We start from the raw sequence: 26,117 nt of genomic DNA, 5'->3' as shown, positions 1-26,117 counted from the left end.
AGAAGATGACACTTTTCTCCTTTGTACAAGATCAACTCAATGAACGCGCCTAACACATGGTCATCACGATTATTATTAAAAAGGAGAAAAATAAGTCTAAGTAAAATCTGTGACTCAGGAGGTTCCGACATTTGTGATGTCGTGTTTCCTTCTTCCACAATGCAGTTTGACAAATTAAGAATCATGATTTCAAACTTTTGGTGGAGCTCAAAACAAAACATCACATGTTTACATTGGATTGCATGAGATGAAATTTGTACCTCAAAGAATATGGGGGGAACTAGGATTTCGAGATCTCCATGATTTCAATATATCGCTTTTTACAAAACAATTATGGAGAGTAATTCAATTTCGTCGTCCTTATTGGCACGTGTTTTAAAAGAAAGATATTACAATCATGCATCTCCTTTAGAAGACCGACAGATGTATTCACCATCATTTGGATGGCGTAGTATCATGGCAGCGAAACAACTACTTAAGTCGGGTTTGCAGAAAACCATTGGATCCGGTCATGATATGAGGGTTTGGAGTGAGCTTTAGGTCCCAGATTCAGTTGCTCGGCCAACTCGACCTGCAGACCACATTGTCTACAGAGTGCCTGATATACCATTAATTTTACCATTTTTAGACCATGGCATATGACCTATTTAGAGTCTATTTTAGAGTGTTTTCATGTTCAGGTACATTCTGGAGAACTATGATGATTTTGGAGCTTTTTAAGGTGCAGAACTACAAATAAACGTCAGATGTTTAGATATGGATGGAGACCTTCTCAGGTTGCGATTGAGCCCATATTTTGATTAAAGATAGAGCGTTGAGTTATCGCTGGTTTGAGGTTAATTAGCATCCTATAGCAGACGTTATGCCTGATTTACTGAAGATTGGTACGTTTGCCTCGCGAAAGGAAGCTGTCGAGGAGATGAATGAATGTCGATCGACGACACATCCTTGGTGTCGATCGACGGTGATTCCAGAAGACGGATCGAGTCTATTTCATGACCGACTTAAGCCCATAAGCCACCACAATTTACCAGAATGCCTCAGGACGACTCTAAACCATGTTTATGTGTTTTCTAAGCCATTGTTGATTGCTACGCTTTCTTTTACTTCTTTTATTCATAGTTTTAGGGTTGGAGAGAAGATCAATTCTCCTTCAGAGATTGATTGGAACTCCATTGATTTTACCATTGAGTTGTTATCTATTATATTATTGAAACTATGATTTGTGTTATTGCTTGCATGTCTGGGTAGTCATCTTGTTAGATTTAAGGATTTCATGAGCATATTGTCAAACTGATAATCAATAAGGATTGCTAGGTTATCTATAGATCTCTACACCAGAGTAGTTTGTAATACTAGGATCTAGAGTAGTTAGAAAGAATCACAGTGTGACTGATTATTTAAACCTAGAATTATAGGACAATTGAAAAGCATGAAAGTGCAATCAATTAACGGAACCCGAACTCCAGTGGAGTTTTGAAGAGTAACAAAAAAATTAAGATCAATTGGTTTTGTGAACAAATCAGCTAGCCAATTCTTTGACAATGTGTTCAGTAATTGTTATTCGCCGAACAGTCTCTGATGAATTAGTGTTGTATGTCATGTTATTGGTTCTTCAGGTGGAGTAGTAAAATGATAGGTCACCTATCAGAAAGTGAATCATGATATCGTGTGAATGAGGTCAAAATACGGGAAAATGTCATATAGTGATTACAGAATCAGTAAAAAGATTTTCAAGTCTTTAAAAAAATTACTGCACTGCCCGTTGTACGAAATGAGTATACATACCAAGTAAGTGGGTATGAAAATTCCATTAACCGTGAGTGGTCAGAATATTAAAGAAGATTTCTATTTTTAGATACTTTGGCATGTAAAATTTTTGAATTTTAAAATTAAATATCTTTACTATATTTGTGAAGTGATTTTTCGCATTCGAGCTCTCACATTAAAAGTTAGTCTGGTTAATATCGTTTATACCTTCAATGAATAAAAATTATAAATTATTCAAAAAGAAAAAAATTATTTGATTAGATAAGTGATTAAAATTAATAATAATAATTATCCAAAATATAAAAAAAATATATTTTCACTAAAGGATAATTACTATATATATTGTGTTGTTATCTGAAAATATCTTTTAATAAAAATTTAAAGTTAAAAAAACATATAACTAAATATTGATCAAATAAATTTTTAATTTTATATAACTGAAAAGAAAATATTGAGGATTTTTAATATTTACTTATTAATAATGAATATAATGTACAAAAACTTTCAAAATATTTATAATACATAAGAATTTTGAAATCAAAACATAAAAGTAAGTTATCATTACATTTTTTAATTAATAATCCATGTATTAATAAATAATTATAAAATGTTTATGTCTAGATGACAAAGCAACTTAAGGAAATCAACATAATCTCCCATACTATTATTCACTGGAAGTTTCATATACTAAAAAGGAAAAAAAATCTTCTGTGAACTTATCTTTCTTTCTTCATTGGAGACATAATATCAAACAAAAGTAATACAAGTTGAACTATAAAAATCAGAGGCATTGATGTCCCAGGGATGGAGAATAACCTACGAAATAATCAATTCAATGATATTCTAAATATTCTATTCAAAATAGGTAAAAATCCATCTTTTTTCTGCAACTATTTTTTTGAACAATGAAATACAAATACATGCAAAAGTAAAGTGGTTAAAAAAAAATTTATATGCAAGAAAAAAGCAGAGGTCAGCTTTGTACATCAGAGAAACTGTCAAAATTTTCAGATTTTGCTTTCTGTCTCTTTCTTTGAGTTGTTTATTTCAACTTGAACTTGAATTTACTTAACAAGATAGAATATTCTATGAACATTATGTTTTATTATTTTCTGATTGGACTCCTTCAACAATATACTTATATCTGAATTAGACAAGTTCTCGTCTCAATGGATATCTATTCGTAGTTGCTTATATTTGAAATATAATGTGTGCGATAAATTTGTCAAGAAACTACTATATTGTTCTTAATCTGAGCAGTTTCTCATCTCTGTATAGAGAACTATTCATAGTGTTTTAATATTTAATGTTATATGGTTGAGAAGATTATTTAGTCAAAAACAAACTACTCTACTGTTTCTAATCTGATCAAGCTAATCTCAGCAGCGACCTAACCAGGGTTGTTTAATACTTAAAAATTCAAGGCCTGAATAATGTTTGAAACTCGAAAACACGGGACCAACTAAAGAAAACAGAGAAAGCTAATGGAGCAGCACATCTTATATAAAGCCTTTTGCTTCAGCAACAATTCCCAACATAGAATTATCACATATCTCTATATCTCCTTTCTCGAGAGAAAAGATGGGCCAAACCATAATTCTTGTAGCGATAATTCTGACTGTTGTTATGAATGCTCAGAGCACTTTCGTTGTAGGAGATGCTGCTGAGAGAAAGGTATTTGACATTAATGGATATAACTTTTTATTAGCAAATGTGAACACATCTGACATGAAGTGCTGTTGTTTCTTTCTTATCAAATAGGTTTATGTAGTTTACTTGGGAGAGAAGGAACATGATGATCCTGCGTCAGTCACCGAATATCACCATCAGATGTTATGGTCACTTCTTGGAAGGTATGATTCAGTGCATCTAAGTAGAAGTTTGTGAAGACATAGGTACAGAATATTGAAATATATCTATTGAAAGATGGCATATTTACTTACTTGATTGTTATGTTTCAGCAAAGAGTCTGTCCACGATTCAATAGTGTATAGTTATCGACACGGCTTCTCAGGCTTCGCTTTCAGGTAACTCTTCTTAGGTTTCTTGACTTCACATAATCACAAGTAATTATTTGTCTGAACAAATCAAACGTCTTTTTTGAGAACAGAACTGCCTGAGGTTGTTCATGTCATACCAAATACATTGTACGAACTGACAACAACTAGGACTTGGGATTGCTTGGGTCTGTCTCCGGGTACTTCAAAGAGTCTTCTACATAAGGCCAACATGGGGAGGAAGATCATTGTTGGAGTCATCGATACAGGTTTGTGTCTATGGAGAAAATGTCTTTAATTCCCTCAAAATATATGTTTATTGATAGAAAGGCATCAAATACAGGAGTATGGCCGGAGTCTGAAATGTATAATGACAAAGGCTACGGACCTATACCGAGTCGTTGGAAAGGAAGCTGTGAATCTGGAGAACTCTTCAACGGTTTGATACACTGCAACAAAAAGCTGATAGGAGCTAAATACTTTGTTGATGGCCTTGTTGCCGAAATCGGAGACTTTGATAGAACAGAGAACCCTGAGTACGCATCCCCGAGAGACTTTAACGGTCATGGGACACACGTCTCTTCAACCATCGGCGGTTCTTTTCTGCCTGATGTAAGCTACCTAGGCCTTGGAAGAGGGACAGTGAAAGGCGGCGAGCCGGGTGTTCATTTAGCTATTTATAAGGCTTGCTGGCTTCAGTTAGGGTCCTGTTCAGGAGCTGATGTCTTAAAAGCAATAGACGAAGCTATACATGATGGTGTTGATATTTTGTCACTCTCTTTAAGATCCAAGGTTCCTTTGTATTCAGAGACTGATGTGAGGGAACTGACCTCTGCCGTTGCAAAAGGAATTCCTGTTGTTGCTGCAGCTGGTAATGACGGTCCCTCGGCTCAGACTATTTCGAATGTAGCTCCTTGGATCTTAACGGTCGCTGCAACAACTCTAGACCGTTCCTTTCCCACAGCTATTACACTTGGGAACAATATAACAATACTGGTATATACTTATGAGCAAAAAAAAATGTTGTTCTAAAGTTTCTAACACCCTTGTTCTGATGATTTTGAGTTTGTTTAATTCAGGGTCAAGCAATCTTTGCCGGTCCAGAACTCGGCTTTTCCGATCTAGCTTACCCACAGTCCGGGTAACATTTATTTGCTTACTGCATGTTTTGATCATTGATTGTTTAAAAAAGTTATTTCCACGAGTTATGATTGATGCCTGTCAACATGCAGTGATTGCCGAAGCTCTCTGCTAATCCCAACAACACAATGGAAGGAAAAGTTGTGTTATGTTTCACAAGAGAAACAAGTGTCACCCCTGCGGTAGATGATATAATAGCAGTGAGAAATGCTGGAGGTCTTGGGGTAATCATTGCAAGAAATCCTACACACTTGCTTCTTCCATCTCGTAACTTTCCAAGTGTTGCGGTAGACTTCGAGCTTGGAACCGACATTCTGTTCTACTTACGCTCCACAAGGTATCATTCATCTCATTCACCAAAAACTTTCATGAATTACCATAATATTTTTGGATTTTTCTCTCTCGCCAGATCTCCCATTGTAAAGATAGGGGATTCAAGAACCCTCGTTGCACGACCTGTGGCTACAAAGGTAGCCACTTTCTCATCAAGAAGACCCAATTCAATTTCCCCAGCGATTCTTATGGTATATCAGCTCTTTTTTTTTACATGTCCATTCTCTTAAGTGTACCTGACTTTGTATGTTTTGATGCAGCCGGATATAGCAGCACCTGGTGTGAACATACTTGCAGCTACTTCCCTTAATGATTCTTTCAGTGTCAATGGATTCTCTATGAAGTCTGGGACATCAATGGCTACTCCTGTAGTTTCAGGAATTGTAGTGCTCCTCAAATCGTTACATCCTCACTGGTCTCCTTCTGCTATCAAGTCAGCTATTGTCACCACAGGTTCTTAGTTCTTACATCTTATTATGTTTTTCTTTTTATTTGACCAATAACGTTTTCAAGAAGTTTTTAATACTGAGAAACAAATTTTTTTTTCTATTGCAGCTTGGAAAACTGATCCATCAGGAGAGCCAATCTTCGCAGATGGGTCAAGCCGCAAGCTAGCTGATCCGTTTGATTACGGAGGAGGCCTCGTGAATCCAGAGAAAGCTGCAAGACCAGGTCTCGTGTACGACATGGCCACACATGACTACGTCTTGTACTTGTGCGCTGCTGATTACAGTGACATGTCCATATCCCGTGTCCTCGGAAAAGCAACCGTCTGTCCTACTACCAAGCCTTCGGTTCTTGATCTCAACTTGCCTTCCATCACAATCCCAAACCTTAGAGATGAAGTCACTCTCACAAGAACACTCACAAACGTTGGACCTTTCAATTCAGTATACAAAGTCGTGATCAATCCTCCAACGGGAGTTAATGAGTGTTACACCAACGACACTTGTGTTTAACTCTACAGCTACAAAGTTATCGTTCACGGTCCGCGCCACGACCACACATAGAGTAAACACTGGCTGCTACTTTGGAAGCTTGACTTGGAGTGACAATATACATAATGTAGCCATCCCACTATCTGTGAGAACCCAGATCCTGCCACGATACTATGACGAGAACTGAAGAATCATAATAAGCCTAAAGCAGATTTGTGAAAAGAGTAAAGCTGATTGGTAATCGTATTGTGTAGTTTCATTATTATTTATTCTGTCACATTGTATAATTTATGTTGTTAATAATCCCTAAATGGAATTGTCATCGAGAAATTTAATTAGTTTATTGATTTATACTCACCGGTGAGATCAACGGCAAGTTTGAATCGGTGCCGAACGTGACTGGTCTGAGCATTTCCATGGATGAATTGTGTGTAACTTGTCATTGATCATTATTAGTATTGAGAAAGTAGAATCGATGATTTATTGATTGTATGTAACTTGTCACTGTTCCCAGTGATGATGTTGTCGATGTAGACGAGCATATAGAGTAGGATGCCATTGGTGTTGTAGATAAAGAGTGATGCATCGGCAATAGAGTTTGGCAGAACAGACAATGGCTGAAGTAGAGATTGATCTCTTGTGCTGTTTCCGAGATATTTACCATCCTATGGTTGGGGAAAATGGCGTATTTCAATCCGAAGAATTTTGATCGTGCCAAATACGATCCAAATAATTATTAAGTACCAAACATGACAAGAAGTTAATTAAAATTTAATTTTATTAAGTACCAAACATGACAAGAAGTTAATTAAAATTTAATTTTTTTTAGGGGCTTTTGCAAAAGTGACTCAAAACTTGGAGTCAAACAGAAAACTAACATTTTCTTTTGACTCTTTTTTTTTGAGATTTTAACCCCACACCTGCAGTTTATCTACGAAAATGCCATTAACATTTTTTTTTTTTTTTCGAAAATGGCTTCTTTACTGTCTCAACCTCATCTTCTTCAAGTATTTACAATATTGCCACTGCAATGAATAGTGGCAACAACCTTGTACGAACTGTTTGGAGCTTTTAATGCCCTTTAATGCACGTAAATCTCTTTACACTCTCTCTGTTTCAATTGTTATGAACTAAAAACAACATTTCTTTCACTTTGTCTCTATATTCATCCAAAAAACTCAAGCTTTTGATTCAAAATATGGGCTATGGTTGACAGAGCCATATTTCTTTCGTTTTGACTTACGGTTGCTTTCGTTTGAGGTTCTGAGTGGTTGGAGAAGACCATGTGTGCAAACGAAGTCATCTCACCTAGTTTAAGGTACGAATTTGAATTTTTTTTCAAGATCTGTTCGCGTAGAAGACTTACTAGTAAGTCATCTGTATGTAGAGGACTTACTGATGAGTCTTCTGGTCAAACGGACGACTTAAATTAAGTCGTCCAGCTTTGTTTGTTAAAAAAAAAACACTCCAGACGACTTATATATACGTCGTCTACGAGAAACGGGCTAGTTTTGCATTTGACCGAATCGTGTCAGATCTTTGACTATTTCTGGACGACTTATAATTCAGTCGTCTCTGGGAAAGTTAAAATTTCAATATTTTATGAAAACTTGACGACTTACGTGTAAGTCGTCCTAGGTTAGTTTTGTAATTGAAAAATAAAACTTCATAATTTAACTTTAACCAGACGACTTAATATAAAGTCGTCCCTCCAGAAGACTTAATTTAAAGTCGTCCGGGGAAAGCAAAGTCGTCCAGAATTTTTCCCAATTTTCTGGTCAAACCTTGCTTATCCCGGACGACCTTAAATTAAGTCGTTTAGCTGGACGACTTTCATCTAAGTCGTCTGGAGAAAGTTAAATTTCAAGTTTTATTTTTCAATTACAAAACTAACCTAGGACGACTTACACGTAAGTCGTCAAGTTTTCATAAAATATTGAAATTTTAACTTTCCCAGAGACGACTGAATTATAAGTCGTCCAGAAATAGTCAAAGATCTGACACAATTCGGTCAAATGCAAAACTAGCCCGTTTCTCGTAGACGACTTATATATAAGTCGTCTGAAGTTTTTTTTTTAACAAACAAAGTCGGACGACTTAGAATTAAGTCGTCCCTTTTAATTTTCAATTGCAAAAGTGACCTCTTTAGACGACTTACCTTTAAGTCTTCTGGACGACTTAATGCTAAGTCGTCTGCGGCAATGTTTATTGAACTTCTTCATTTTCTCTATGTTTACTGATGTGTTTTATTTTGAATATTTGCAGATGATTTTTCAGTTACATGCAGTGTATGGAGAATGGTTGTTGAGAGATTTCCGTTGGGATTTTGTGGTTGATGATCTCAAAGGAGCAAGATTGTTTTTATTGAATGAAGATTCAACACATGCTGAACTTGTTGCAATGGCTCAAGAAGATTATAACCTGGACATGAGAACAGTGAGTGTGGAGATTAGCTACTCATTACCAGCAGAAATGATGATGGCTCCAGGCAGTCTTCCCATTAATGTTACAAGTGATAGACAAGTTCGAAACTTGCTGGAGATACTCAAAACCCATAGAGTATGTCTTTGTGTATCAAGCCGCAGCAAGGTCGAAACGGTTTCAGAGAAAAGGGATATTGATGAAGCTGGTGAATGGGAAAAAGATGTTGGTGATAATGATGGCAATCTTGGTTGGAGCTATCTAGGATGAGAGGACACAAACCCAGGAAGAAACACAGGGCACGGAGATGCTCAAACTGCAAGGAAACTGGCCATACGAAACCACAATGTACACAACTAGTTGACTAGTTGTCCAGACGACCTAAATTTAAGTCGTCCAGTCTTGATTACCCGTCCAGACGACTAAATTTTTAGTCGTCCAGTGTATTTTATTTTTAGACGACCTTCTACTAAGTCGTCCAGTGTATTTTATTTTTAGACGACCTTCTACTATCCCTTCAAGTGTATTTTATTTTTAGACTACCTTCTACTATCCCTTCAAGTCGTCCAAACCTTCTAGACGACTTATTTGTAAGTCGTCCAGTTGGAAAACCTTCCAGATGACTTATAATAAGTCGTCCAAACCTTCTAGACGACTTATTTGTAAGTCGTCCAGTTGGAAAACCTTCCAGACGACTTATTTCTTCCAGACAACTTATATATTTACAAATCTATACAAAGACAAGTTGAAATACAAATACTTCGCTTGTTAAAAAATCATGTTCAAATGCTAATCATACATGCCCACGAACTTATCACCATCCACATTTTCTTTCAGATGCTGATCAACAAGCTCCTTCCATATATCCACCGCCATATTATCCCTCATTTTCTTCGCGTTGCACCTAGGAAAGTCTTTATAATAAGTCGTCTGCGCAGTCTTTTGGATTGAAGTAAATACCTGACTCAAGATAGCAGCTTTCATTGATCTGCGGCCTCTGCTGCCCTCGTAAGCCAATATCGGTGGAGACGGACTGTCTGCTCTGGGACCACCAATACTAGCACCCAATTCCGGCATAGCTGTGTACGTCCAGACCTGAAGAACTTGTATAAACCCATCCACGGTGTAACAGCCAGCAATTTCTTTGTTCCACAAAGAGTCCATCAGCACCTTAAACGCGACTCTCCCCCATGGATAATTCTCAAACCGTTCTAAATCCATCACTAGCCTTGCCAGAGTAGATCGTGTAGCGGTTGAAAACTTTCTCCCTTCAATGAATCCAGTGAAGATGGAGAGGTACGCGAGCCGCTTGCGATCTTCCCTGGACCAATCCCCGCATCTCTTCAGTGCTGCTATTATCTGATCAGTAGTTGGCCCAGCTTCCAGATGAACTCCCAGCATCCCCCAGAAAGAAACCATCTCTGGGGTAACGTCACATTTTGGTGTCTCAAGGTCCTCGATGTACTCGCAGTTTAGACCAGTGAGGTTTTCAAACTCTAACAGTGAAAACCTCAAAGGTTCTGGACCAACGAGAGACCACATCTCATACTTCTTCTTAATGTCCAGCTTGAAACTGAGCATGTAGTGAACCAGCCTTGAAGCCCAACCAAATCCCTGCTCCTTGAACTTGATGAAAACTCCCAAACTCGACTCCTTGAGCTCTTCAAATTCGTCATCAGTAAGAGCTTTCCTAAGAGCAGTATGCAACTTGCTGTTATCCGTATGATACGAAATGCTATTGTGGGCTTCTGGCTCTTCCCCTGATGTGTATAACCTACGGGGGAGTTCTGGAATATCCATCCTTTTTGTCTGCAAAATAATCAAAGACAACAATATAAGTCCAGACGACTTAGTAGACGACTTATAATTAAGTCGTCTGGAAAGTCTTCCAAATGGACGACTTATATTTAAGTCATCTACTAAGTCGTCCAGTTGGAAGACTTTCCAGACGACTTAAATTACTTACAAGTCTTCCAGTCGCAGAAGGAGTTGGAGTACTCGTCATTGCGGTTATAGATCTGAAAAAATAAACGTGAAACGGTGAGAATGAGTAAATTGATAGAGACAACGTTTTATGTTCATCTTTTCCTCGAGATTGATGACTTAGCGGCGTTAGGGTTTACAGAGAAACGGCGCTAAGGTTTACAGAGAAGAAGCGGCGGCGCTAGGGTTTAGAAGAAGCGGCGGCGCTAGTGTTTATAGGAAGCGGCGGTGAGAACGTTGGTGACCACGGTGGCGAGGGCGACGGTTTGTTCGGAAATAGTGGAAGCGGCGGCGCTAGGGTTTAGAGGAATCGGCGGCGCTAGGGTTTAGAGGAATCGGCGGCGCTAGGGTTAGAAGAAGCTGCGGCGACAACGGTGAGATAGATAGCCGACGTTGAGAACGATGGTTTGTTCGGAAATCGTGGGAATTCGAAATCGCCTTTGAGAGAGAACTGTTAGGGTTTCTGAATTTCGCGAAAAATGAAACAAAAAAAATAAAAATCACGTTATATATTGGGTAAATAATCCGGTTAGCTTTAAAAGTACATTGGTAAACTTTAAGGTTTGGTCCGGTTTAGACGACTTATTCTGGCTGATAATGTACAACAGACGACTTAATATTTAGTCGTCTGTTTTCAGACGACAAAATATTAAGTCGTCCTAAACCCTAAAATGAACCCCTAAACTAAAATGACTAGATTAACTAACTAACCACGTTATAAAATCAAATTATACTTAAATAGTGTTTACTATACACAGAAATGAACACGCATAAGTAATTTTAAAAATTTTCAAAAACGGTTTTAATGCTTTCCAAAATCTAACCCTAAGAACACATACAATACTACAACATATGTTGATGAAACATAAACTTAAGAATATCATGACTCACTACTTTCACTCATCTATGCTGAAAACAATTGAAATTTGTTATATCTTAATTTATACCTCCTAAGACATATGTTAATTACATAATTCCCATTTTTCACTTATCAAAATATTTTTTACAAAATTTTTAAATTATGTTTAAGACTAACTGTCCAGACGACTTTCAGTTAAGTCGTCTGGACGACTTATTTTCAAGTCGTCTAAACAGACGACTTGCGAGGGGTAGAAACGTAAAAAAAATTCCGTTTTCTTGTTTGGTCACAAGGGGATAGTTGTAATTTCAATAGCCTTTTAGGTTACTTTTGCCTTTGACCCAAGTTGGGGTATTGTTTTGGGTTTGACTCCAAGTTTTGAGTCACACTTGGCAATTCTCCCTTTTTTTTTAAAGAAAATTAAATTATCTTCCCGAACATGCTTCACTAACTCAAAATAGTACTTGACTAACAAATCGTCCGTTGATCGTTAGAGTAGACATATTGATAACATATTTAAGTTGAATTTAAATATTAATTAATATAACATATTAAAACAACTAAATATTCTGGTAAATTACAAAGATCGTTAGAATATTGTTCAAAGAAAATGGATGGACATGGAACTTGTTGATTTTTTTGCTGGTTGCTTCAAATATCAGATGGTGAAGATAATCGAGTCCAAGAGTTTTTAAGTCGATTCAAAAATATCAAAGATAAAAAAAAATCTTATTTCTCATTTCATAATACATTAATTGATTATTTATGAGAAATGTATAATGATGGTTAGGTAATGTCTATTTTGTTTTATTATTTTTGTTTAATGTTTTCTGTAATAAAATCTTTAAACTAAATAATATTTCACTTTTATGAAAATTTTCCAAAAAAAATATAATCATATAATGAATGGGTTAATTTTCAACATTTGTAAGTTAAAGGGTGTTAATTGTAAAATTAAAAAAGAATCTTTTAAAAATATTTCTTTTTAGAGGAGAAAATAGAGGAATACATTGGAGACAAACTCACCTCTATTGTAGAGTTCATCTATTATAGAGGAAAAAATAGAGGGACGGACTAACCTGAGCTTAGATACTATTACACCTGACACATTAACCATTTGCCATTGGATTTTAAAAGTTATAACTAGATCTCGATCTGCGCAACCGCGCAGATTTTTGTTTTCATTTATTTTTATATAAATATTTTGTTTTCAATTCTAAATTGGTATATATTATAATATATATGTGTCTATCAATTTTTAAAACATAATAAGTTTACGGTATATTTTTCTATGAATAGATTGTTTTAAACTTTCACATGTATATGTATTTTCTTCTATATATATATTTTCGGATTATTATTTCATTATTAAAATCGTAACTATATATATAAAGATTAGTAAAATATTGTTTTATTGACATATTCAAAGATATTGTAACATTTCACAAATTTAAAAAGTTTTTAAAAAATTAAACTTTTCGCTTCATAGATTTATATTATCAAGTAAAAAATTAAACATATGGTTTTTATTTAATTTTTAAAATAAACCATATAGTTTAAAATTTGTTTTCATTGGTTTAAGGTAGTAAAAATTAATCATTGTTAGATAATATGATTTTTGTTATTTAAAAAAAAATCTTTATAATTTTAAAAGTTAACATCGACAAATATTTAAATATTTAACATATGGAGGTATAGTATTACAATATTAAATTATATATATTTAATTTATACTATCTATAAATCCAATGGATTATCTATTATTTAAATCCAATTATTGATAGCCCAATAAAAATTTCTGGTAGGCCTAAAATTTAAATGATAAGATTAGAGATTAAATGTAACATGACTTTCTAGAAATATGTCCATTAGGTCCATTTTTTAAAAAATCACACATAAATCAAGGTTGTGACTTCTGTTTTAATATATAAGACTAGATTTTGATCCGCACAACCGCGCGGATGTTTGTTTTCACTTTACTATACATAAATTATTGTTATAGAACATTAGTGGTATATATTTTTAACGTTAATCATATACTAAAATATTTATATAACTATTTCAAATACAATAATTTTATAATTTACATGTTATAATTAATCAATTGTTTAAAACCATATGTATTTTCAATTTTTATTATATATTTATCTTATTGTATTTGCATTTAGTAATTAAGCAAAATAATATATTCATGAGAAAACATATTTGAAAATTATTTTGTATGTAATTTATGCTAAATTCTGACCCGTCTTTCAGAACTGGATTTATTTTTACTAATAATTTTTATGCTTATTCATTTTAGATAATATATTATTGTACATACATAAGTCTAAAATATGTTATTTTTGCTAATTTTAAGCCGTTCTATCATCATATCTTATATATTAAAAAAGAAGTGACAACCTTGATTCATGTGTGATTTTTTTTTTAAAAATGAACCGAATGGATCCATTCGTAAAAAGTCATGTTACATTTAATCTCTAATCTTTTCATTTAAATTTTGGGCCTACCAAATTTTTTTATTGGACTATCAATAACTAGATTTAAAAAATATATGATCTATTGGATTTATAGATAGTATGAATTAAATATATATAATTTAATGCTGTAATACTATACCTCCATATGTTAAATATTTAAATATTTGTCGATGTTAACTTTTAAAATTATAAAGATTTTTTTTAAATAACAAAAATCATATTATCTAACAGTGATTAATCTTTGCTACCTTAAACCAATGAAATTTGTTTTTAAACTATATATTTTTTTTAAAAAATTAAACAAAAACTAAATGTTTAATTATTTACTCGATAATATAAATCTATGAAGCAAAAAGTTTAATTTTTTAAAAACTTTCTAAAATTTTGAAATATTTCGATATCATTGAATATGACAATAAAACAATATTTTACTAATATATATATATAGTTACGATTTTAATAATGAAATAATAATACGAAAATATATATATATAAGAAGATACAAATACATGTAAAAGTTTGAAACAATATATTCAATAAAAAAATATACTGTAAACTTATTATGTTTTAAAAATCGATAGACACCTATATATTATAATATATACCAATTTAGAAATTGAAAACAAAATATTTATATAAAAATAAATGAAAACAAAATCCGCGTGGTTGCGCAGGTCAAGATCTAGTTATATTTTTAAAATAAATAGTTTATATTTATGAAAATAAATTTTATAAATTCATTAATTGAATATTCTTTTATCATATTTATTTAAGTATAATAATTGTATTTTAACATGATCATGACCGTAAAATAGATAAAATAGGATATAATTTATTTATTTTTCATTTTATAAACGATAACTTAAAATACATTAAATCTTATATATTAAAACAGAAGTAACAAACTTGATTCATGTGTGATATTTTTAAAAATGGACCTAATGGACCTATTTCTAGAAAGTCATGTTACATTTAATCTCTAATCTTATCATTTAAATTTTGGGCATAGCTGAATTTTTATTGGGCTATCAATAATTGGATTTAAACAATAGATGATCCATTGGATTTATAGATTGTATAAATTAAATAGATATAATTTAATATTGTAATAATATACCTCCATATGTTAATTATTTAAATATTTATCCATGTTAACTTTTTAAATTATAAAGATTTCATATTATCTAACAATGATTAATCTTTACTACCTTAAACCAATGAAAACAAATTTTAAACTGTATAGTTTATTTTAAAAAATAAGCAAAAACTAAATATTTAATTATTTACTCGATAATATAAATCTATGAAGCGTATATTTTAATTATTTAAAAACTTTCTAAATTTGTGAAATGTTACAATATTTTGGAATATGACAATAAAACAATATTTTATTAATCTTTATATAGATAGTTACGATTTTAATAATGAAATAATAATCCAAAAAAATATATATAGAAGAAGATACAAATGCATGTGAAAGTTTGAAACAATCTATTCAATGAAAAAAATATACCGTAAGCTTATTATGTTTTAAAAAATAATAGACACATATATTATAATATATACCAATTTAGAATTGAAAACAAAATGTTTATATAAAAATAAATGAAAAAAATTCTGCGCGGTTGCGCGGATCGAGATCTAGTTATTGTTAAAATATTTTTACACATATTTATTAGAATTTTTTAAATAATATATATATATATATATATATATATATATATATATATATATATATATATATATATATATATATATATATCTTATATATTAAAACAGAAGTCACAACTTTGATTTATGTGTGATTTTTTAGAAATTAGATGTAATGGACCTAATACTAGAAAGTCATGTTATAATTAATCTCTAATCTTATCTATTAAAATATAAGTATGACTCATTTATTAGAAAATCATCAAATTTAATGGTTTTATCATTTTCCATATATTTTACCTATTAAAGCAAAAGTATTTAAACGAGATTTACCTACAATCTTGGTGTTTCATACTTTCCTCTTCATTAACAGTAGTCAACTAATATTCTACCCTATTAGATGCAAAAATATTAAAACAAGATGTACCTACAATCTCATGTTCTACTCTTTCCTCTTCATTAAAAGAAATGATTAATAAGGTACCAAGGTATTTTTTTGGTAAAGCAAAGCACCAACTTTCACTTTTTTTTTGTTCAATTTTCTAATGAAAACTAAAGCTTGGTTTCTTTTTGTTCAATTCTTTAATTACAAGAATCTAAAGCTTGATTTATAGCATTAATTTTCAAACGCATATATTTACCAACACATGAAATGTTATATCTTACTTATAATTTCATAATATATTTTTCTTTATCAGCTCATATATAATCACCAAAATCAAATTTATATAATACTCAAATATAAAAACAAAATCTATATTCTTGAAATCTATATTTGTTTGAGATCTAACAATGTTTAAAATGTACCTCACTATTGTTATTATTTATTTACTATATATCTAAAAAATGGTACAATAAAATCTAGGAATAATTTGCAAAATACCCTATTTAGGATTTGAAATTTGATAATTGCATTTTCTGTTTTACCTTTTGAAAAATACACTTTCTTAATTATGAATTGACTTTTTTGTCCAAGATATAATTCGAAACTAATATATAAATTCGAAATTAAAAAAAAAATATCATTAAAATTATTTATATAAAAGATAAATATGTGTGTTGAGATAAATATTTCATTTTACCATCTTATATATTAAAACAAAAGTCACAACCTTAATTCTTGTGTGATTTTTTTAAAAATGAACCTAATGGACCTATTCCTAGAAATTCATATTACATTTAATCTTTAATCTTATCATTTAAATTTTGGGTCTACTAGAAATTTTTATTGGGCTATCAATAATTGGATTTAAACAATAGATGATCTATTGGATTTATAGATAGTATGAATTAAATAGATATAATTTAATGTTGTAATACTATACCTCCATATGTTAAATATTTAAATATTTGTCGATGTTAACATTTAAAATTATAAAGATTTTTTTTAAATAACAAAAATCATAGTATCTAACAATGATTAATCTTTACTACCTTAAACCAATGAAATTTGTTTTAAACCATATAGTTTATTTTAAAAATTAAACAAAAATTAAATGTTTGATTATTTACTCTATAATATAAATCTATGAAGCGAAAAGTTTAATTTTTTAATAACTTTCTAAATTTGTGAAATGTTACAATATCTTTGAATATGACAATAAAACAATATTTTACTAATCTTTATTTATATACTTACGATTTTAATAATGAAATAATAATCCGAAAATATATATATAGAAGAAGATACAAATACATGTAAAAGTTTGAAACAATCTATTCAATAAAAAAATATACCGTAAACTTATTATGTTTTAAAAATCGATAGACACATATATATTATAATATATACCAATTTAGAATTGAAAACAAAATATTTATATAAAAATAAATGAAAACAAAACTCGCGCGGTTGCGTGGATTAAGATCTAGTTATATTTTTAAAATAAATAGTTTATATTTATGAAAATAAATTTTACAAATTTATCAATTGAATATACTTTTATCATATTTATTTAAGTATAATAATTGTATTCTAACATGATTATGACTATAAAGCAGATAAAACAGGATATAATTTATTTATTTTTCATTTTATAAACGATAACTTAAAATACATAAAATCTTATATATTAAAACAGAAGTCACAATCTTGATTAATGTGTGATATTTTTAAAAATGGACCTAATCCTAGAAAGTCATGTTACATTTAATCTCTAATCTTATCATTTAAATTTTGGGCCAACCAGAAATTTTTATTGGGCTATTAATAATTGGATTTAAACAATAGATGATCCATTAGATTTATAGATAGTATAAATTAAAAAATATAATTTAATGTTGTAATACTATACCTCCATATGTTAATTATTTAAATATTTGTCCATGTTAACTTTTAAAATTATAAAGATTTCATATTATCTAACAATGATTAATCTTTACCACCTTAAACCAATGAAAACAAATTTTAAACTATATAGTTTATTTTAAAAATTAAACAAAAACTAAATGTTTAATTATTTACTCGATAATATAAATCTATGAAGCGAAAAGTTTAATTATTTAAAAACTTTCTAAATTTGTGAAATGTTACAATATTTTTGAATATGACAATAAAACAATATTTTACTAATCTTTATATATATAGTTACGATTTTAATAATGAAATATTAATCCAAAAATATATATATATATATATATATATATATATATAAAAGAAGATACAAATACTTGTGAAAGTTTGAAACAATCTATTCAATGAAAAATATACCGTAAACTTATTATGTTTTAAAAATTAATAGACACATATATTATAATATATACCAATTTAGAATTGAAAACAAAATGTTTATATAAAAATAAATGAAAAAAAACATGCAGGGTTGCGTGGATCGAGATCTAGTTATTATTAAAATATTTTACACATATTTATTGGAATTTTTAAAATATAATATATAAATATATATCTTATATATTAAAACAGAAGTCACAACCTTGATTTATGTGTGATTTTTTAGAAAATGGACGTAATGGACCTAATACTAGAAAGTCATATTACAATTAATCTATAATCTTATCTATTAAAATATAAATATGACTCAATTATTAGAAAATCGTCAAATTTAATGGTTTCATCATTTTCCATATATTTTACTTATTAATGCAAAAGTATTTAAACGAGATTTACCTACAATCTTGGTGTTTCATACTTTCCTCTTCATTAACAGTAGTCAACTAATATTCTACCCTATTAGATGCAAAAATATTAAAACAAGATGTACCTACAATCTCATGTTCTACTCTTTCCTCTTCATTAAAAGAAATGATTAATAAGGTACCAAGGTATTTTTTTGGTAAAGCAAAGCACCAACTTTCACTTTTTTTTTGTTCAATTTTCTAATGAAAACTAAAGCTTGGTTTCTTTTTGTTCAATTCTTTAATTACAAGAATCTAAAGCTTGATTTATAGCATTAATTTTCAAACTCATATATTTACCAATACATGAAATGTTATATCTTACTTATAATTTCATAATATATTTTTCTTTACCAGCTCATATATAATCACCAAAATCAAATTTATATAATACTCAAATATAAAAAAAAATATATTCTTGAAATCTATATTTGTTTGAGATCTAACAATGTTTAAAATGTACCTCACTATTGTTATTATTTATTTACTATATATCTAAAAAATGGAACAATAAAATCTAGGGATAATTTGCAAAATACCCTATTTAGGATTTGAAATTTGATAATTGCATTCTCTGTTTTACCTTTTGAAAAATACACTTTCTTAATTATGAATTGACTTTTTTGCCCAAAACATAATTCAAAACTAATATATAAATTTGAAACTAATAAAAATAATATCATTAAAATTATTTATATTTAAGATAAATGTGTGTATTGAGATAAATACGTTATTTTACCATCTTATATATTAAAACAGAAGTCCTAACCTTGATTCATGTGTGATTTTATAAAAAATGGACCTAATGGACATATTCCTAGAAAGTCATATTGCATTTAATCTATAATCTTATCATTTAAATTTTGGGCCAACCCGAAATTTTTATTGGACTATCAATAATTGGATTTAAACAATAGATGATCCATTGGATTTATAGATAGTATAAATTAAATAGATATAATTTAATGTTGTAATACTATACCTCCATATGTTAAATATTTGTCGATGTTAGCTTTTAAATTATAAAGATTTTTTTTAAATAACAAAAAATATATTATCTAACAATGATTAATCTTTACTAAATTAAACCAATGAAAACAAATTTTAAACTATATATTTTATTTTAAAAATAAAACAAAAACTAAATGTTTAATTATTTACTCGATAATATAAATCTATGAAGCGAAAAGTTTAATTTTTTAAAAACTTTCTAAATTTGTGAAATGTTACAATATCTTTGAATATGACAATAAAACAATATTTTACTAATCTTTATATATATAGTTACGATTTTAATAATGAAATAATAATCTGAAAATATATATATAGAAGAAGATAAAAATACACGTGAAAGTTTGAAACAATCTACTTAATGAAAAAAATATACCGTAAACTATTATGTTTAAATTGATAGACACATATATATTATAATATATACCAGTTTAGAATTGAAAACAAAATATTTATAAAAATAAATGAAAACAAAAACTTGCGCGGGTTGAAATCTAGATATATTTAAAATGAAAATATATTATGATTAAAGTAGTTACAAAGATTTTATATTATTAGCTTTAAATAAATACATGTTAATTTTTATACGTGTATTATTTAGTTTGCTAATGTTAACCCATCTTACCAACGCATTAGATTTTATTTTTAAAAATATTTAAAATTTATAAATTTAATACAATTTTATTATATTTAGCTCAATATAATAATTTTCTTTAATGTGATTGATTATGATTATATAATAGATAAAATATTATAGAATTTTTTATTTTTCATTTTATAAACGATAACTGAATATATTAATGTATAATAATATTTTAATACCTTTTAATAAAATTTATTTTGATCATTTCCTTAATTGAAAGTTGTTTTTGTGATAAAAAGTCAAAAATGACTATCTTCGAAAACTTTTCAAAATGTTTCGGTACATTAACTTATATGTACATATTATAAATATAATATTAATTTGAAAGAAAGAAAATTTGGGCTAGTGGTTATTGTGTTTTGTCTAGGGAATGTCTATTGTAGGGTTCAAACTCTTGATCATAGTTTTTTTTTAACTTTTATCTAATCACAAAACAACGTGTTTTGGCTACTATAAACTCTGAGTTTAGATTAGTTACTTTATAATAAAATTTATTTTGATCATTTTTTTTTATTTACGGTTATTTTTATGACAAAAACTTAAAAATGGTTATCAAAACTTCTCAAAATGTTTTAGTACGCTAACTTATATGTACATATTATAAATATTATATAAATTTGAATGAAAGAAAATTTGGACTAGTCATTGTGTTTTGTCAACGGAGTGTCTATTGTAGGGTTCAAATCCCTTGATCATAGTTTTTTTTTTTTTAAATTTTGATCTAAACACAAACAACGTGTTTCGGCTATTCTAACTGTCTTGTTAGTTAAAGTAATATTTTGAGTTATTGAAGCAAGTTCGAGAAGAAAATTTATTTTTTAGTTAAATTCATGTCGTAATTAAGCATGAGACGGATTGGATATCCATGCAATTTTAAGGTATCTGGATTCGGATCTTTATCCGGTGGATCCATAATTTTACTATCCTTATCCTGATCCGGGGTTCTCGGATATCCGGGTGTCGGATATCCTTCTAAAAATTGTAATATCCGGCGGATATCCGGATCCGGATTTGGATCCTTAAATAAATTAAAAATAATATTAATATATATAAAATATTAACAATAATTTAAAAATAAAAATATATATAATGTCTTTAATTATTTCTATGTATAATATTACAAAATTTACATAAAATTTATATATACTATTATAAAAATGAAAATATATTAAATAAAATTAATTTTTATATATAGATATTACTATTTTTGAAATATTTATTAATAAAACTTACGGATCCGGATATCCAGACTTAAAAATTAAGATATCCGGATCCATATCCGGCTTTGACGGATCCAACATTTTATTATCCGGATCCGGATTCGACCTCTCCGGATATCCAGATTCGACCCCTCCGGATATCCGGATTTTCAGAGCAGATCCGGATTGAATCTCGGATAAAAGTATCAGGCCTAGTCGTAATTAGCACTTAGTAATTATTTGGGTGGTATCTGACAGGATCAAATTATTTGGGTTGAAATACGCCATTTTCCCCCTATGGTTGATGCTAAAATTTTGACATGAATCTGGTTTCTTGTTTGGTCTATTTTAGCTGCTGCATTGGTTGGTTCCTTTGAAAAGGAAGTGATCTTTGATCCACAATGTAAATATATAGGGTTACAGTATAAATACAAGTTCACAGTTTTTCTTTTTTTGTTCAATTCTCATCATAGTAATTCTGCAGAATTTGCGTTCTCACGGACAAAGGAATTATAACATTATGCACAGAGTCACTCCACGTCAAACTTCCAAAATAAAAACCAGTGTTGATTTTGTGTCTGGTCGAGACTCTGACTTGATAAGAGAGCGTTTTAGTTTTAGAGTTGAATACTAACTTCTTTGGTACCACGGTCACTTGAATTCCCAATGGTGGCTCGACCTTTACTTTATAGACCGAGTTGAGCGGTCCAACATTAGTGACGGTTCTTGTGAGAGTGACTTCTTCTTTGAGGTCTGGAATTGTAATGGAAGGTAAGTTCAAATCAAGAACAGATGGTCTGGGATTTGAACAGGTTGTTCTTTCACCGACAAGCTGAGAGATTGACGAGTCGTTATAACCAACAGCGCACATGTAGAGAACATAGTCTTGGAGGCCCAAATCATATACAAGACCTGGTTTTACAGCTTTCTCTGGATTCACAAGCCCTCCACCATAGTCAAAGGGATCGGCTAGCTTCCGAGACGACCCTTCTGCATCAATCTGCTCTCCAAATGGATCTGTTCTCCAAGCTGAAGAGTAATTCAAAGAAGCGTATCTAAATCAGTATGGTCTATTTGGATTGATTGGATGAAAAAGATAAGAACCTGTAGTGACAATGGCTGATCTAATGGCAGCAGGAGACCAATCAGGATGGAGAGCTTTAAGCAGTGCAACAACTCCTGAAATAACAGGAGCTGCCATTGATGTTCCTGACAGCATAATGAATCCTCCGTCGTTTAAGGTGGTATTGGTGGTTGTAGCGGCCAATATGCTCGCTCCTGGTGCTGCTATATCCGGCTGTACTTCAGACAGTTCATATGATTTATAAACTTTCTTTTTGAGTAAAATAATTTAATTGATTATGACATACTTTGAGAATAGCAGGGCAATTGAATTAGGTCCTCTTGACGAGAAAGTTGCCACCTTTGTACCAACGGGCTGTCCTACAAGGGTTGTAGATGGTTGTATCTTCAAAACAGGAGATCTGCAAACCACAAGTCCACAGAAAAATGTCTCAAATATCACCAATATACACTGTCTTTACTTGCAATTCAAAGCGGTGAAGATCTTAGTCATTTAAATACCCTGTGGAACGTATGTAGAGAAGTATATTTGTCCCAAGCTCATAGTCAACAGAAACGCATGGGAAATCATCTAAACATGGTTCGAGATCGGAGCCTGGATGTCTTGCTATGATTACACCTAGACCACCAGCTTTCTTCACAGAACCTGCAGCACTTGATACGGAACCACTAGAAGATGATGTTGTGAAACATAAGACCACTTTCCCCACCATTGTATCATTAGAATTCAAGGAAAGATCCTCACAAGTGCTGCATTACAAGAACCAGTGTGGTGTCAAAGAACTGGGCTTCTTTATATTGCAAGATTTTGTGAATACTAAGAAACTAGAGATTTGAAAATTACCCACTAAAGGTTTCGTTGCTGTTCCCTGGATCCTCTGGGTAAACCAAGCTAGTGAAGCCAAGTTCTGGACCTGTGTACATTGCTTGACCCTGTAAAATAATGACCAAACTCAAAATAAGACACATATCATCAGAATATTTTCTTAGTAGACATATAATTTGACCCTGCAATATAGTTACCACTTACCAGTATCACTTTATTGTTCCCAAGTGTGATAGGAGTGGGAAAGGACCGGTCTAGAGTAGTTGCAGCCACAGTGACAATCCAAGGCGCCGTGTTTGTCACTGTTTGAGCCTCGGGGCCAGAGTTACCACCTGCACAAACAACGGTAATACCCTTTAAGACGGCATGGAAGGCTCCGGTGGATATCCCATCGCGGATATCAATTTCTCCATGCAGAGGAACCACAGAGCCTAGAGAGAGTGACAAAACATCAACACCGTCATGAATTGCCTCGTCCATAGCTTTCAAAATGTCAGCAGATGAACAAGTTGTTATGTCTAAATCATCCAGATACCAACAACCCTTGTACATTGCTATACGAGCACGTGGTGCCCCACCTCTCACAACCCCTCCAGCTAGGCCCTTGTAGCTAATGTCCTGCACGTAATAACCTGCCGCGATGGTGGCCACATGCGTGCCATGACCATTGAGGTCTCTAGGGGAAATGAAATCAAGTGATTCTTTAGAGTTGAAGCTTTTGTTCTCCTCTAGGAAGCCATTGATGAAATACTTAGCTCCTATGAGCTTTTTATTGCAGTGGGAGGAGTTGAACATCTCTCCTGATTGACAGCCTCCTTTCCAGTGGCTCGGCACCGATCCAATCCCATCGTCGTTAAATACTTCAGATTCTGGCCATACTCCTGCAATAAAAATCTTAGAGAATCTAAGAAGAAGACTCTAAACCAACACCATATTTCAGAAATCTGTAATGAGCTGAGAAGAAATGTAGAATAAACAGTCATACCTGTGTCAATAATGCCGATGATAATTTGTTCACCCATATTAGTTTCATTTAGATGATTCTTTGGACTGGAGGCAGAAAGTCCTAAGTAGTCCCAAGTCCGAGTTGTTTTCAGCTTGTAGAAACTATCCGGTATGACATGAACAACTTCAGGTAAATCTGTCACCAAAGATCATTAGCAACGGAAGAAAACAAAACAAAAAAAACAACTTCAGACATTTGCAGACACAGGCTTCTGATGTGAGATTAAGACTGAGTACTTGCTATTTTCTTGGCTTGGGACTTGGTAAGCTTGGCTGCAAAACCTGAGAATCCATGTCGGTAACTGTATACCATTGAACCATGGGCATCCTCTTTACTGTAATCATGGGAACAAAACACAAGACATCTGAGTAACACTTTGACACATTACCATCATTGAGAAAAAAAAGTCTCAATTTACACACCTTCCAAGAAGTGAACACAACATCTGATGGTGAGATTCTGTGACAAACTCAGGATCATCATGTTGCTTCTCACCCAAATATACTATATGAACCTATTGATCATTGCACAAGAACCAACTTTGTTTTGGCAATTGGTCTCTGTTCATGTTGTCTGCTTAAAAATGAACTTTAAGAATTTTGAAATACCTTGCTCTCAGCTACGGCTCGTGCAACAAAAATGCTCTGCCCGTTGAGAAATATTATCAGACTTAGTACCACAAAAATTAATGTTCTGTAATTCGTCATTCCAAACTTTAGGTCAGAGAGAGAGAGAGAGAGAGAGAGAGAGAGAGAGAGAGAGAGAGAGAGATGAAACCATAATCAAGTGAATAATCATTTATATAGATGCTCTCGTAAAAGACGTGTTTTCCATTTCTTGAAATTGTTGCCAATATTCATGATTGTACAAAAGTTATTAAAGTAGCTAAAACAAAAGATACATAAAGAATAGGTATATCAAGATGAGTGCTTGGTCAACTAAAAGTCAAGTTTTATTGCAATAGTGTGAAAAGTCAAACACATCAACAGAGCAACGACCACGAGAATGATGATACACCTCAACAATTGAACAAGTTGGGTTGATTCCTGCTCAGTCTAACCTTCTGTGTTTATCTGAGTTGTACGCATGGTTGAAGTAGTCTGCACCACGATTAAAAAGATGGTTACATAAGTTAAACGCACTACAAGTTTCGCAAGATGGGAAAAAACTTGGTCAAAGTGCTCGCTTTAACAACCTCCAACGGTTATGTAAATTTTTCTTTTTAACAACGATTTTATTTATATAAAATGTAACATTACACATAAAAAATAAACATACTATTACGATATGTACATATCTATGAGACAATATTCTCTTTCCGTTTTGATCTCATCGTATATCTTGTGTATAATCTATTTTAGGAGAGAACCCCTTGTATAAATACTTGGTCTAGGACCTAATAAAAATACAGAAAACCTTTATACGATATCTTTGTTTTCTGACATGGTATCAGAGCCCTACTAGGGTTTCTCTTCTTGACGGCGTCGATCATTATTCTCTTTGGTCGTCGTGCTCTTGAAGTTTGACGTTTATCATTATTCTTCTTTGATCTACGTTGAGCTTACTTATCAATGACGGGAGTAACTAATGAAGAGGGAGGAATCATTCCAGCAGAGATGACGAAGGAGACAACTGGCGTTCGA

At 31.4% G+C, this 26,117-nt stretch overlaps 1 protein-coding gene and 1 pseudogene across 1 annotated transcript; one reads left to right on the top strand and one right to left on the bottom strand.

Annotated features, from left to right (window-relative positions):
* Positions 1-2,248: 2,248 nt before the first annotated feature.
* Positions 2,249-6,529, top strand: LOC106395121 (annotated as a pseudogene).
* A 15,152-nt stretch (positions 6,530-21,681) lies between these two features.
* LOC106395097 (subtilisin-like protease SBT3.6) lies at positions 21,682-25,496 on the bottom strand. Its single transcript, XM_048748466.1, has 10 exons — positions 25,083-25,496; positions 24,897-24,988; positions 24,711-24,808; positions 24,454-24,609; positions 23,673-24,349; positions 23,487-23,575; positions 23,144-23,392; positions 22,926-23,043; positions 22,664-22,856; positions 21,682-22,588 (listed from the first exon to the last, which is right to left on the bottom strand). Exons 1-10 carry the CDS (start codon positions 25,179-25,181, stop codon positions 22,017-22,019), a joined length of 2,343 nt encoding a protein of 780 aa, XP_048604423.1. The 5' UTR covers positions 25,182-25,496; the 3' UTR covers positions 21,682-22,016.
* Between the last annotated feature and the right edge of the window lie 621 nt (positions 25,497-26,117).

The sequence above is a fragment of the Brassica napus genome, chromosome C2 (genome assembly GCF_020379485.1).
Source record: "Brassica napus cultivar Da-Ae chromosome C2, Da-Ae, whole genome shotgun sequence".
NCBI classification, from domain to species: domain Eukaryota; kingdom Viridiplantae; phylum Streptophyta; class Magnoliopsida; order Brassicales; family Brassicaceae; genus Brassica; species Brassica napus.
Note: the sequence above shows the minus strand (reverse complement) of the source record. Positions and strands in the feature narration are given on the sequence as shown.

What these genes read in the sequence shown, in the direction of transcription:
- LOC106395097 (XM_048748466.1), bottom strand. Translation starts at nt 25,181, where the DNA reads ATGACGAATTACAGAACATTAATTTTTGTGGTACTAAGTCTGATAATA. An exon ending in GGAACAATAAAGTGATACTG is followed by an intron (nt 23,576 to 23,672) that starts GTAAGTGGTAAC and finishes ATTATTTTACAG; the next exon opens with GGTCAAGCAATGTACACAGG. An exon ending in CTCTACATACGTTCCACAGG is followed by an intron (nt 23,044 to 23,143) that starts GTATTTAAATGA and finishes TGTGGTTTGCAG; the next exon opens with ATCTCCTGTTTTGAAGATAC.